Source organism: Sphaerodactylus townsendi, linkage group LG03 (assembly GCF_021028975.2).
Source record: "Sphaerodactylus townsendi isolate TG3544 linkage group LG03, MPM_Stown_v2.3, whole genome shotgun sequence".
In the NCBI taxonomy this organism is placed as follows: domain Eukaryota; kingdom Metazoa; phylum Chordata; class Lepidosauria; order Squamata; family Sphaerodactylidae; genus Sphaerodactylus; species Sphaerodactylus townsendi.
This window is the reverse complement of record NC_059427.1, coordinates 90,244,112-90,259,856: the sequence shown is the minus strand read 5'-3', so window position 1 is coordinate 90,259,856 and position 15,745 is coordinate 90,244,112. Positions and strand designations below refer to the sequence as shown.

General features: G+C 45.0%; 1 protein-coding gene across 1 annotated transcript in view; it reads left to right on the top strand.

The window, feature by feature from the left end:
* P4HA2 (prolyl 4-hydroxylase subunit alpha 2) overlaps positions 1-13,004 on the top strand; it is an 85,327-nt gene extending 72,323 nt beyond the window's left edge. The window contains exon 15 of the mRNA XM_048488353.1: positions 12,800-13,004. Coding sequence (XP_048344310.1) covers positions 12,800-12,828 — 29 coding nt within the window. The 3' untranslated portion in view covers positions 12,829-13,004. The remainder of the gene's footprint in view (positions 1-12,799) is intronic.
* The last annotated feature ends 2,741 nt before the right edge of the window (positions 13,005-15,745 follow it).

Here is a 15,745-nt window from a genome sequence, read left to right as displayed (position 1 = left end):
GTGACTGCATAGTTATATAGCTGCAACTGTATCATCTCAATGAATTTGGCAGTGTGTGTGCATTACACACAGACACACATACATGCAGACTGCCAAGAATGAGAAATGTTATGCAGAACTATGAAGTGAAGGTTTTAGCGGGGCTGTACTGGGAAGGCATGCCTGTCTGCTCCCGTGCTGCTGCTGCCCTGCTCAAAGAAATGGCATGAATGGAACGGACACCTCCTCTGTACCTCCATTTGCTCCGAGGGTGGTTGCAGAGAATCTTTACAGCCCTTTGGAGCTGGGCAGCTGTGGCACACATTCATCCTCCCTCCCACTTGTAGGTGCAGCTTCAAGAGACCGTGGAGGCTCTTTACAATCCTTTGGAGCCCAGAAGCAGCAGGGAGCGAAGGAGAGCGTACTTCTCCCTATTCCATGAGGAACACAGACAGACTCTGCAGGCTGATGTGGGCTCAGTCTGAGAGGTGATGACAGGTATAAGCCCTGGCTGTTGCCTCTTCCCATATGGAGGATTTGGGATACCAATTTGGTGCCCTTCTAGACTAACCTTGGGAACATTTCATCAAGTATTACTTCCGAGTACATAACCGGCCAGTGAGTTGTATCCAGGTGACCAGTTTGATGTAATATCTGAGTTCTGTTATTGATGGGGTTACTGAGCACCAGGAGGAGGAGGAGGAGGAGGAGTTTGGATTTATATCCCCCCTTTCTCTCCTGTAGGAGACTCAAAGGGGCTTACAATCTTCTTGCCCTTCCCCCCTCACAACAAACACCCTGTGAGGTAGGTGGGGCTGAAAGAGCTCCGAGAAGCTGTGACTAGCCCAAGGTCGCCCAGGTGGCGAGTGTGGGAGTGTACAAGCTAATCTGAATTCCCCAGATAAACCTCCACAGCTCAGGCAGCAGAGTGGAGAATCAAACCCGGTTCTTCCAGATTAGATACATGAGCTCTTAACCTCCTACGCCACTGCTGCTCCTAGACAGATCAATGGTCAGACTAGAAAAAAGACAGACTTTCATGATCTCAAAAAGCTTAACAATCTGGCTAAAGAAGCAATTAGTATTGTTCTTGCCATGTTAATCTTATCATTTATATGACAGAACTTTTGAGGAGAGAAGGATATAAGTCACTTGGGGAAACGGTGGCCAGGAGTACCTATTCCCAGCTCCAGCTGGTTCACCAGCTTCAGCCACTTCTGGACAGAGATAATATGGCTACAGTAATCCATGCTCTGGTAACTTCCAGACAGGAACATTGTAATATGCATTACTTGGGGCTGCCCTTGAAGATGGTTCAGAAGCTTCAGCTAGTGCAGAACATGGTAGCAAGACTGGTAACGGGTACTGCTGGCCAGATACATATCACAACAGAAGAACTGTGTTGACTTTCAGTTCAGTATCATGCCCAATTCAAGGTGCTATCTTTGACTTATAAAGCTTTAAATGGGTATAAGGCGGGAAAAATAAATAAATAAATAATTCAGCATAGTTCCTGTTTACTGTGTCTAAATGTTTTTCTAAGGCCTGGTTTTCACAGTCACTTTCAGTATAATTCTGAAGACATACTATGTTGCTGTTTTCTTATGTGAGGATGCTGTCACAAGAACACCTTTTGTAGATAAAATATTGTTTTCTTAAGGCAAATCAGTGCCCCAGTATGGAAGAATGTCTTGGGTAGTAACTATGTCAGTTACTGAGGACATGTGATTGCTTCTTACAAACATTACCTGAACACCTTCCATACCAATCAGGTAACATGTAAATTAACCCTTGACTTTTGCCTATAGAAGTATAAGATGCAACAGATATTCTGCCTTTTGCTTTGCAACTAGAAAAATGGAAAAACAAACAAATCTGGTCTCCAGTTACCTTTCAGGTTCTCTGGATTCATTGCAAGCAGTAAAAAACACTTTATCACCAACATATTTCAAAAGCAATGGGCAGGAAATACGAAGCAGCAGGAGAGACCACTATGTACATCCTTCTCTTTGATTGACACTTCCCCTCACAGTTTTGCTTGAAAGTGGTTCCTGTAGCAAGATGGTAAGAAAATACCTCATGATTCTGTGTTTTTAAATGTTTATTGAAACAGGCAAAGCTAAATTGTGTAAAAGGGTGACTGCTTGTCTTGCACAACAGGCAAACTTTGGTTCTTGATGGAATCTGGTATCCTGAAAACATACTGGATTCATAAACAATTAGAGAAGCTGCATTTGTCCTGATACTTTGAATATAGTTACCAGGTAGCTTTGTTTCTATGTCTTAGCATATATGCAAATATAGTCCTTTCTTATTTAAAAAAATAAGCAGAGTTTTCAAACACAGTAATGAATGTGTGTGAAATATATGTAGCTGAATGTTTTTGTAGTTTCATGTATTCCTATATTCTGAATGTACTATTAAGTGGATGAAATTAGGATTATTGAAAATGACACATTTTGGAGGACTTGCTCATATGAAGGCAGACTTGACCGCACAGATGTTAGTTTCAACCAGCATTGTTGGGATGTGCACAAATCTGGGTTGTTTTTTCTGGGCTTACACAAACACCTCCTTTCCCCCACCCCTTCCTTCTTGCTTGGAGAATCTGTTAGAAGCAATTTTCTGTTTCCCACAAGGTACAAGTGCAGGGGTTTGGACTAATATGAGTTAGTTCCCCCTCCTATAGGAAACCCAGAATTCTAAGCCTGGGTAAAGAATCCAAGTGTAAGGTAGGATAGTTAACTCTAGTTGATCTGTGAGCCTCTATTCTTCCATCATCAAAAGTAACTGGATCTAACCAGTGCTTAAGAAGGGAGAGGGGAGGACCAAGACACATATCCAAACCTGGCATCAAGCTTTTGTTGTTATTTGCACATCATTGCCAGGTAAATGTGAGGACTGAATGTAGCCAGTAAACAAAATTATTTAGTCTGTTGCCCTCAGACTACATTAGTGATAGTATAGATTGAGTAGACCTGGTTCCAGTTTGCAAGACCTGAGCAAGGCAGTTAACAATAGGACATTTAGGAAGTCATTAATCCCAAGGGCCATCATAAGTCTGAAGAGACTTGAATGCACTTAACATGCTTACACAGTCCTGGTAAATTATGATAGTTTAAAGACAACTGAAGGGCATATTCCTAATTTGTCTGTCTGGCAATAAGGGGAGACACTGTGCTTGCATCCAGACCATGCTGCTCCTTTTTGAGGACTGTGGAAGGGTGGAGCCAGCTGGCCTCCTGCTGCTCTGAAAGCCACAGACTGATTTCAGTGGTCAGGGGTCTGGTGCTCCAGCTGCCCAGGGTTTGTTACTTGTCGTTCAAGGTTAGCCTGTTCTGAGCTGCCTTTTCCTTGGCTTTCTTTGGAGCCTTTCGCTGCAGTGAACTGATTTCAAGTTCACAGGATGACCACAGTGGCAGGGTTTTGGCAGTGGGGACATCTGGGCAGGTGTGGCAGAGGTGCATATCTGGTTGTGCTGTTCCAAAATGGACCTGAGGATGTGAGGTTTGGAGGTCATGCTTGGGGAATCACCCCTAGGCAGCCCTGCCTGGTGAGATACACGGTGGGAGTATCTTGCAGTGAGGCCCTCAACCCAAGGCACCCTCCGCCTGCCCACTTGGGTGGGTCAGGCCCCTCCAAAGAGGAGCATCTCCCCACTTCAAATAAGTTTGGTATGTTCATACTTGCAACATTGCCGCTAACACTTTTCCTGATTGAATTCCCAACCGACCAGCCATTCCTGCTCCCTACCAGTTGACCTCATTTGTTGGGATTGCCCTGGGGCCTAGCATAGGGATGGATGGTAACCATCAAGACTTGGTCATGAATAAAGTTCCAGTGGGCCAGCTCCCACTGAGAAGCACTCTTCTGAAAACTGTCATCATAATTTATGGCAGCAACCTTGCCAGCAACGGCATATACCCATGTAACATTGCATATGTGGGCTGTGAGATGCCACCCTGCTTTGGATATGCCACCGAAATTAAGGCCAGGTACTCTCCATAACCCCTTATCCAGTTGTCAAAGGTGCACTTGACACCCCGCTTCCTGGGGTTCTTGGCTGCAGCCCTGGACCCCATGACCCCATGTCTCTCTTGGGTTTCAAAAGAGCAAAAGCCATCCAGCACCCATTCCCACAACCTAGGTGAGTGCCCTGGCGTCCCTGGAATTGTTCCTCCCATGCTGGTGTATGGTACCTGCACTTATGTCTCAACTTCCCCTGCAGGAGCCTGCCCCTGCGCTTCGCAAGGCACAGCTTTGGGACCTCTAGGATCACACAGGAACTGGTGGCAGGACCAAGTGGAAGCCTGTGCCACTGTCTGTCCCTGCCCAGGAAGAGCCCTTTTCTTCTCCCTAGAAACCTGAGCAGCCACAATGTGAAGGGAGCTTTCCTGCTGTGCAGGAGGCTCTGCTGCTGCCTTTCTCTGCCCCCTTCATCATTCTTCTCTTCCCCTTTGGGGGCATTCGTCCACCAATAGTACTGCCAGGGCTCTGAGAGCAAACTCCAAAGCCGCATGCCACCTCCATACCCCACCAATTGCTGCATTCGGCAATATTGCCCTTCTTGAGGAACTTGACTATGGCACCTCTTTGCCAATCTTCTGGGACTACACCCCTTTGGCAGCAGTTGTTGAACAGCGATGTCAATGCTTCTGCCGTTGCCTGTCCACCATGTTTTATGATCTCTGTGGGTATTTCATCCAACCCAGATGCCTTGCTGTTCTTGAGAGTCTTGACTGCAGTGTTTACTTCTTCAATGGTAATCTTGCCAGTGTTCACTTGGAGCGCCTCTTGGGCATCTTCTGAATCAAAGTCATAGCTCCTTCATCACCTTTTGGGTCTCTGGGGTGATCTCTAGAACCACAATGCCATTGTCTCCAAAAGACAGCAAAGGCTGCCCTCCTCCAGCTGTTGTTTTGCTCCCTGGGCAGCAGCAGGAGGAGCAGCCTGTGCTGTCTTTTGGAGACAAGGGTGTTGTGGTTCTAGAGATCACCCCAGAGACCACAAGGGTGATGAAGGAGTTAAAGGAGCTAGAGGAGGGGTGGCATGCCCCATCTCCTTCTTTGGTACCTCCAGAGCACAGCAAGCCTTGTGAGTGGAGGCAGGAAGTGAGATCAAAGATGGTGCAAGAAGAAGAGATTGAGGAGTACCTCAAGATGTTGCCATATTAAACCCTTCCCCTTTAACCCTCTTCCTGTGCCCTGTAGACATGGTGTGTCTGCCCCAGTACCTCACAGGAAGTGACTCCAAGGGTGCTTGCAGCTGCTGGTCAGCATGGGCTCTCCCTCACATCCTCCATCTGGAAGCACTTTTAGGTAACAGAGGTTCCCTGGTTTGCACAGTATCAGCTGTGTAGGACCTAGATCAGTAAAAGAAAATACATCTCTCAGTTTCTGGACTCTGGAACCATGTGACAAAGTGGTCCTTCTTAGCAGGGAGAGAAAGAGACTGGTAGGGTGGCCAAGTGGCCAACGGGCAGCCAGGAGGAGGGTCAACTAGTGACCTCACCACACAGTGCATAGTCTTGGGTCGTCAAGGAACAGCAAGAATCTCTGATGGAGATGCTGGGTGAGTATGGCATTAAGATGCCAGGAGATGGGAAATAAGTAGTAGCATGGGATGCCAGGTAGTAGCATGGGATGCTACAAAACAGGTGACTGCTATAAATGAGGATGACTGGCATAATCGTTCATAGGAACTATTAGCTATAAATTTTTTCTTCCGTCTGAAGTTGCAATTACTACTGCATTTGTCCACTGTAGAAAAGCTGAAGGTTGAATTCAGTTAAACTGCATTTTTTTTAAAAAAAACGGAAACCTCTGTGGGTATAAAGAAACTAAGATGTTAACCGCAAAATGTTGACATCACAAGTAAAACAAAGGCACTCTGAAGCCAGGGCTGTTGTATTTTAAGAATGTTGGACAGTTGGAAATTTTCTTTTTGTGAACTGAATATTCCAAGACAGGTGAACACATCATTTCTATGATCAACAGAAATAATGGAAATAAAGTTGTCTAGGAAAAAATCCATCTTCAACTACCCATTTAAATTTAAATATAATCCAATCCTTTTACAATATTAATGCACATTAAAATTGTCTATGAAAAGCTGTCATTAAAGCACAAATATTTCTTGGTCATGGTTTGGGGAGAGGACAGGCTTCTGCCAAATATAATACCATAGACTCTACAGTCTAAAGCAGCCATTTTCTCCAAAGGGATAGATCTCTGTTGTCTGGAGTTCCATTGTAATTCCAGGAGATCTCCAAGTCCCATATGCTCCATAATGTTAAACCACTCAGACCTTAGTAACTCAAAGTTCTCATTTCTTTGCAGAGATGTACATTTTAGCACAAGAAAACCCTCCTTCACTTTACTGAGCCATTAACTTCAGGCCTTATGTTTGATTTCAAATAATGTGCAAACGTTGCTGCTCGTTAGCGGCAGTAATTACTTACAAGGCTATATCTCGTAATCTAATTGAAATTCTTGGTATATAATTCCATAACAGGCATTCTGGATTATTTTAAATGGTCCTTTCCAAACCTAAAAGACATCCTTTCCCCCAAAACAGCTCTTGGTCAACACCATTGCATGTGAATAAAGTTAGCTGATTCTGCATTACAATACCAGCAAAACCCAGAATATGAGTTATTTACTTTGTCAATTAGTGTGTGTGTGTGTGTGTGTGTGTGTGTGTGTGTGTGTGTGTGTGTGTGTGTGTGTGTGTGTGTGTGTGTGTAATATAGTGGATTAATATTTCCCCACAGATTTTCTCTGAAATTCAATCATATGGAAAATTTACAGGCCAATCCAGAGCTCTAGGTGGCCAGGGAAGGCACATTACACTGCCTCCAGCAGGCATTCAGGCAGTGTGAAAAGGCAATGAAAAGAGGAGAATCACCAAAAGCATTAAAACCCATAACTGACTTCCACCAGCTGAGGCAGGCCACCGCCAAAGGAGTTGGACTTATGCCACCTTCTTGGGTGGCATAGGTCCCCCATGGGGAATTATGTTGTAAATCGAAACTCTGTGTTCAGAACACAATCAAATCAAAACTTGTTGTGAGGGGAAGAGAGAGAGAGAGAGAATGCAGAGAAACCACAATGACCCAAAAAACCATTCTAAAGGTGGTTTGTTTCCTGGCAGATGTTTTTGTCACCTTGTAGAAATAGACAGGAGTGAGAAGTCATTGAGTCCGAAGGAATCCAGAAATGGCTTGGTAACTGATAAAAGTTACCACGAGGTGGAGTTGCTGATCGGGGTGGGGGTGGAACGAGCCCAGCTGACACTGCCCAGACAAGGGCGGAAATGGAAAGGGAGCCACTTTGGGAAGGAGGGGCGATCACGCGGAAGAAAGCAAGGAGGCGAGGCCGAGGCTTTTAAAGGAGCTTGCCCTCCTTGTTCAGGCCGTAATGCTTTCGCCGCCGATTGAAGCGATTTGCCCTCCCACCTCACCCTACTTTTATTTGTTAATGCATGCTTATTATGTCATAGCCTAGTTCGCGGTGGTTTGGCGCATGGGCATGGCTTTGGAAGGGCAAGGGAAAGGGGGCTAGGGAGCTGCGCCTTCCCTTCGGTGACCGCCCTGTCAAACCGGGCCAAAGGGGAACATCTCTGGCCAGGAGCTGCCGCCCAGCAGAGCCCCACAGTAGATTGAAGCTCGGGACCGGACACCCACCCTGCTGAGCTGTAGCACGTACCCCCATGACCAGATCCAGACCCATGCTTAGCCTCACACTTCTGCTCAATAAAATGGCTATGGCCAATTTATTACCCCAACAATGGTGTGATGTGTGTCATTGTAAAGGGCCTCGCACAAGAGGTGATCCACCCTCAGGCAGCAACACATGATGCTATTGACAAAAGGTCATCACTGACTGATGTAGTTGATGGTGCTCAAGGAGTCTTGAGGCACCTTAAAGACATATTTATTCTGGAATAAAGAAAGACTGGAGACTACTTTGAAGATGCACAAAGCATTCTCCTTAATAGACACAGCAAAAGGGTACCTCATCTGATCTGAGGAAAATTATTTCTGATTTTTAACTACATTCTTTCAGTTACCATTTCTACGTGCCATCTTTAATTTCCTACAGAGATGCAGAAAAAGAAGAGCAGCAGTGAAAGGAATGAGTGATTCAGTAGATGCGTGCTTTATGGAGTCATCAGTAGGGCCATAGACATTTCCCCCTCTTACTTCAGTAGCTCAGGAAGGTTTCCTGAAAACGATGTATTTGCTTGAGTTGTTCTGTTATTCAGAGTTCTGTGCACATTAGGCAGGAAATTGAAAGCTTTGATGTTGGGGGAAAGAGGTGGAACTCTAGGCCTTCCCTGTCAGCAATATGCAGCCCATTTGTCGTGCAGAAGTTCCCCTTCCATAGTTAAGAATAAGAAAGCACATGGGGTAAATATCAGTGATAATACAGTAAAGAAAATAGCCAAAGAAGAATCATTCATACATAAAGTTGTCCAGTAGAACTTTTCTAGGTTGTGAAGTGGCTGATGTATAGGGTTGACAGCTTTGAATTGGGAAATAATAACTAGAGATTTTGGCAGAGGTGTAGCTGGGCCAGAGTGCACCCGGTGCGTACTCTGTGTCCCCCCCCACAGTGCCCCCCGCCCCCACACTTACCTTACTTCAGCCTGGAAAAGCAGGGGGTGCCATGAGGGGCAATTTTCCACCCCACAGCCATGCAGCCAGTGCAATGCACACACCCTGCCCCCTGGTGGCTCCATCTCTGGATTTTGGAGGTGGAGCCTGGGGAGGGCAGGGTTTGAGGAGGGGAGGAACCTTATCAGGGTATAATGCCATAGAATCTACCCTCCAAGGCAGACATTTTCTCCAGGGGACCTGTTCTTGGTTTGGAGATCAATTGTAATACTGGGAAATCTCCAGGTGCCATCTAGAGGTTGGGGTTTGGCAACCCTACTGGTATGTCAAACTCATGAAAATATAGACCAGAAAAACCTACAGGCCTGCTGTGATACTTTTGCCATACATTTTTAAAATAACATCACTTGCATCTGGTGCTATTTAGATTCCACAGTTGGCACCGGTCAATCTCAAGCTGCCAGTGGAGTATAGTTAGGGTTGACAATCTCCAGGTGGTGGTTGGTGGTCTCCTGAGATAACAAGAGTTCTCCAGATAAAGAAAATGGCTGCTTTTGAAAGTGGACTCTATATCATCATACCACACTGAAGTTCCTCGCTTCCCCAAACCCCATTCTTCTCAGGTTGCACCCCCCAAATCTCCAAATATTTTCCAACATGGACCTGGCAGTGGTATGCATGACATACAATAAGTGCAGTTGTATGGAGGGCTTTCAGTTTGTGAGGCCTGATGAAAGTGGACAAACTTCTTAGACATATGAGACCTACCCAATCCAGACACAACCCTTGCCTTTCGTGGCTATTGGTACTGATACCAACTGTTGGCAACTACAGACAGATCATTTTCTGTAGTCCGAGGCGGATCGGCGCTCCTGGTGATGCTAGATCTCACCGCAGCGTTTGATGTGGTCGACCACAATCTTTTGGCCCACCGCCTGGCCGCCTCCGGAGTGCGGGGCGTTGTCCTTCAATGGATAGCCTCGCTCCTCCGGGGCCGGACTCAGCAAGTGAGGTGCGGGGACCAGGCCTCCCGGAAGTGCCCGCTTCAATACGGCGTACCCCAGGGGGCGTTACTGTCCCCGCTGTTATTTAATATCTACATGCGACCCCTTGCTCAGCTGGTACGGAGTTTTGGGCTGATTTGCCATCAGTACGCTGATGACACGCAGCTCATTCTGTTGATGGAGGGGGGAGCAGTAGCCGCCCCTGCGGCTCTACAGCACTGTTTGGAGGCGATTGCTGGTTGGTTGCGACAGAGCAGGTTAAAACTGAATCCATCGAAGACGGAGATCCTCTGGCTCGGTCGTGAGGGGGGGGGCAGGACTTTCCAGCCGCCGGTGTGGGAGGGGGTCACATTGGTGCCGACCCCCTCCGTTCGCAGCCTGGGGGTCCACCTGGATTCGTCTCTCTCAATGGAGACCCAGGTGGCCCATACAACCCGGGCTGCTTTTTTCCATCTCCGTCAGGCCCGGCAGCTGGCCCCCTTCCTCTCCCAAACGGATCTGGCCTCCGTGATCCATGCAACGGTCATCTCCAGATTAGACTATTGTAACTTCGGGGATCGGGCGGTATACAAGTCAAAGAAATAAAAAATAAAAAATAAAAATAACTCGCTCTACGCGGGCCTTCCCTTGCGTTTGATCCAGAGATTAAAACTGGTCCAACATGCAGCGGCGCGTTTGCTAACAGGCAGCGCCACCTGGGAACACATCCAGCCTGTGCTGCGCCAGCTGCATTGGCTTCCAGTAGAGTTCCGGATCATCTTCAAGGTGCTGGTGTTGACCTTTAAGGCCATACACGGCCTGGGACCATCGTATCTTAGAGACCGCATCACCCCATATGTCCCCGCACGGCCTCTCCGATCGGCGGAGGCCAATCTACTGGTGGTCCCTGGCCCTTCAGTGATGCGGCTGGCCTCCACACGGGCCAGGGCCTTTACGGCTCTGGCCCCGGCCTGGTGGAACGCTCTTCCTCCAGCTGTCCGGGCCCTGCGGGACCTTGGGGAGTTCCGCAGGGCCTGTAAGACAAAGCTGTTCCGCCGGGCCTTTGGAGGAACCGGCCGCTAATAGTGCCCCCTTTCTTAGGCCCTAACATCTGGGCCACCTGTCATCTAATGAGACTCGCCATGCCTCCCTCTTTAAGGGGGGGAGGGACTTTTTACTATAGGAATGCTGGACGCCATTTTAATTTGGTGAGCTTTTATATAATTGGAACAAGAGCTGGAAAATTTTTATTGCTGCTTTAAATGTTTACTTGTTTTATATTGTATTTTTATATGTTGTACACTGCCCAGAGCCCTTCGGGGATGGGGCAGTATAAAAATCTAATAAAATAAAATAAATAAATAAATTTTCAGTAGTGACACCTTCCTCTTGAGACTTACCTGGCACCTACATTGCTTTGTTTTAGGCACTAGGCCACAATATTTCTGTTCCCCCAGGGTTTTAATTAAGATATTCAGATTTTAGTACTAGTATAGCCTGGAAAGATGTATTTTAAGCTATCAGTAGTTTATGTATTGTCGAAGGCTTTCTCGGCCAGATTCAACTGGCTCTGGTGGGTTTTCCGGGCTGTGTGGTCGTGGTCTGGTGGATTTTGTTCCTAACGCATCTTCAGAGGTGTATCACAGAGAAAAGTCTGTTTCACACTGTGTCTAAGTGAGAAGGGAAAGTTTAGTGTGGTATATTGTCCATGTCCCAGGGTGGGGAATCAATCATTAAGTGTTTGGGTGGAACTTGCTATGCAAAGGTGTGGTTGAGTGCATTGTATTGCGGGTGGGGTTATCAGTCCATTTTTAAAGTACTGGGAGCCAGGCTTTGCTAATTTTTAACGTCTCTTCTTTCTTATTGAAGTTGTCCTGGTGTTTGTGAATTTCAATGGCCTCCCTGTGCAGTCTGACATAGTAAGCTTCTGAATTGTCCAGAATTTCAGTGTTCTCAAATAAAATATTATGTCCAGTTTTGTTTAACACATGTTTTGCAACTGCAGATTTTTCAGGATGGTTAAACCGACAGTGTATTTCGTGTTCCTTAATGCGGGTCTGAATGCTGCGTTTTGTGGTTCCTATGTAGACCTTTCCACAGCTACAGGGTACGCAATATACTCCTGCAGAAGTGAGGGGGTCTCTCTTGTCCTTTGCTGAGCGTAGCATTTGCTGTATTTTCCTGGTGGGTTTGAAGATGGTCTGTAGGTAATGCTTTTTCATCAGTTTCCCTATTTGATCTGTGATTCTCTTGATGTATGGTAGAAATATTTTTCCCGTGGTGGACTGTTTCTCCATACATACGTTCTCATAGAACATAAGGGTCTGGTTGCTGTTTTTTTTAGCAGATGAAGAGTTAAATCTTGCTCCACCATCCCAGATCTATCCAAGGCTCAATGGTCCCTATAAAATTATAGCAGCATGAAAAAGAGAAAAAAATGAAAAAGAATTGTTTATATTCTGATGATGACAAAAAAGCAATGTGTGTACTACGTATTAATTGGTAAGCAAGAGAAAAACGCGCAGTACACTGGCTGGCATCAACTTGTTATATTATTACTGATATTTCTTTAACTCTCTCAGTCATTAATTGTACAAATTAGTAACAGTTCAACAGGGGCATCAAGCCTCCTAAGTATTCAAATAATGACAACTTTACAATGCAATTAACTTCTTGCACAATATTCTACTGCAAAACGTAATGTCAATGATTTTATAAATGATTTTTCTGTCGCTGTAGATAGGCTTCTGTTTGAATTATTCACTATTCCATTGAATTACTCATAGTTCATGAATGAATCATGTAATCATTGGAAGACCATATGATACTTGCTCACAGTTCATGAATGAAATCATGTAGTAGCCAGGAGACCATATGATAGAACGCATTCGCGTATATGCGTTTTCGAGTGCAATCTTCTTCAAAGCACAATGTTTTCTTATTTATAAAGGTGCCATACTGAAGTCATCTATTGGTGTAATAAATCAGAATTACTATCATACAAAACTATTTCCCAGGTCCATAATTTTTACAATTTTTACAATCATATTACAATGAAATTACAATAACATATTACAGTACAATAAACATCATTAACAGAGCAAAATATGCCTTCTTACCAGTCTATCTGAGTTTTCTTACGCTTCTATGGCTACAGGAATGCTTTGCAGCTGTGGTCATCCTATGGCTAATTTGTATGTTTTCTTCTACTTTGTTACAGGTGTGATGAATGAATGTACCAGGATCTAACATTTAAAGGTGGCTGCTAAAATCCAACTCTTTATTAAGTCCCAGAATATGGCTTTGGAACCTGAAAATGAACTTATTTTCTTGTTGTAAAATAATTTTTTGTAAATTCATTGTTTTGATCTTTTTGTATTTTTTCAATACTGCAAATGAAATGTCATGTTCAGTTTGGTTAGCCTCTATAAAATGGAATACTAGAGGTGCTTCTTCTTTTTTTAATTTAATATTTGATTTGTGTTCTGAAATTATCACTTTGATGGCTCTGGATGTTTTGCCCACATAAATTTTTTTGCAGGGGCAAATAATAATATATTCGCAATATATACGTAAAGTCATTTAGATCCCATCTAAATCCTGATCTATGATCCTCTATATACTTAGTTTTCATGGAATGTTGGCATTGTAGGCACCTACCGCATGGATAATGTCCCACTAAAATCGGTTTGACATATGTCTTTTCTCTAATATCAGCCCGTACAAGTGATTGTCTTAAGTTTTCAGACCGTCTGAATCCTATCAGGTGATAAGCTGCATCCACGTATGTCAGAAACTAAATGCCAATATTTTTTGACTAAATGTTGAATGGCAGTAGCTTTGTTCCAGAGCCCAAGTAATAGCAGGTTGTTGAGATTGAGGTCTAGTTCTCTTTTTTAATAGAACACTTCTATCTATATTATTAGCCTTCTGCAATGCTGTCTGCAAGACAAACTTAGGATAGCCTCTGTTTCTGTATTTCCTACTAATATCTGCCGCTTCTTTCAAAAAATCATTTTGAGAGGAATAATTTCTCTTGGCACATAACAGTTGGCTGTAAGGGAGATGAACTCTTAAGTGCCTAGGATGAAATGAACAGAAATGTAAAGCATTGTTCCTGACCATGGGCTTATGAAAAAGTCTAAATTCAATTTTGCGGTTGTCATTAATAAATATTTGAGTGTCTAGATAATTAACACAATTGGCATTGACTGTCCCAGAAAATGTAATGGATGGATGTAAAGAATTAATCCAAGACAGAAAGATGTCAAATTCAAAACCTGCTTCAAAAATAAAAAGAAGGTCATCTATATAACATTTATAAAAAAACATACAATTGAAAAAAGGATTTTTCTCGGGGTTATAAATAAGTCTTGATTCAAAATCCCACATATATAAATTAGCCCCGCTTGGGGCTAAACTCGAACCCATACTGAGGCCTTTAATTTGTGAAATTGCACTCGAAATTGCTATCATATGGTCTCCTGGCTACTACATGATTTCATTCATGAACTGTGAGCAAGTATCATATGGTCTTCCAATAATTACACGATTCATTCATGAACTATGAGTAATTCAATGGAATAGTGAATAATTCAAACAGAAGCCTATCTACAGCGACAGAAAAATCATTTATAGAATCATTGACATTACGTTTTGCAGTAGAATATTGTGCAAGAAGTTAATTGCATTGTAAAGTTGTCATTATTTGAATACTTAGGAGGCTTGATGCCCCTGTTGAACTGTTACTAATTTGTACAATTAATGACTGAGAGAGTTAAAGAAATATCAGTAATAATATAACAAGTTGATGCCAGCCAGTGTACTGCGCGTATATTCTGATGATATCACCACTACCCTCAAGGGGATGATATCACCACTACCCTCAAGGTAGAAACCGTTGCAAAAGTTTAGGGAGCCATTCAAAAAACATGGCTACACATTAGAAGATGCCTCTCAGCCCAGTCCAAAGTTGGGGGCTGAATCACTGTTTGGATGTGGCATAGGCTCCCACTGGCATATTTGTTCCCTCTGCCGGTGTAAGGAGCACCTCACTGGTGGAGGGCAAGCACCCCTGCAGAGCTATGTTGGTGTCCAATCAGCACCAATGCACAGGTGAGTGGACCAGGGCACAACCAACTTTAGTCAGCTTTCACTTGTGCTTTGGTGCCAGGAACACCTGGGTGTGGGCATTGGAGTTATGCTACCCTTCTATTTCAGGCAATGGAGGGCTTTTCAGGCAGCTGGGGTTTTTTTCTTTTTGCTTACCTTTTCCTGCTGCCTGAAAGCACTTTAGAAGTGGCACAGTAGCGACACCATCCCCAGCCACTGGAGCCCTTTAGATGGGACTGTATATGTGGTTACAGAAGGATCCCATGGTTGTAGGTATTGAAAGTCATGGACTGGTCAAGGAAAATGTTAAGGAATGAAGCATGCCTATTTATACAGTACGTATTTATGTGAAGTTTCCTTGATGAAACTCAGGCCCTTTCCACATGGGCCAAAAGTGGCAGCGTCGGGCCAGTAAAACACTGTTTTGCCGGGGACCGTTCACACAGCTGCTGCTGCCAAATCGCTGCAGCAGCGCTCAGTTCCCGCCAAAATGGTGTCTTTGAACCTCGCTCCGGGAGCAAGGTTTTTTGCAAACGCCGGCTTCCATTCGGTGCCATGAGAACGGCACCAGGTGGAAGCCAGTGTTTCTCCCCCGGCCCTCCCAAACGCTGCTTACCTCCAGTTGCCTTCTGTCACATTGTGCAGGCCAGGAGACACGTCCCCCTGACCTCATTCTCCAGGGTCATCACTCTGGCCGGTGGGGGCGTGTCCCCTGGCCTCCACAACGTGACAGAAGGCGACGGGAGGGAAGCAGTGTTTGGGAGCGGCACAGCCTGTGTGAAGGCTGCGCCGTTGGCACCGCTTCCAGCGGGACCGTCCATGCAAACGGTCCGTGGGGGTCTGCTGGCATAAACTATGCCAGTGATGGTGAACCTCTGGCACGGGTGCCAGAGGTGGCACTCAGAGCCCTCTCTGTGGGCACACACAAACAGAGTTTATCATGTGGGGGGGAGGGAATTGCCCCCCCACACACACACACATCTAGGCTGGCCTGGGCCGCTGGGCTCAATTATCAGCATTAAACCTAAGACCTAGTTTTGGGGAAGCAGTATAG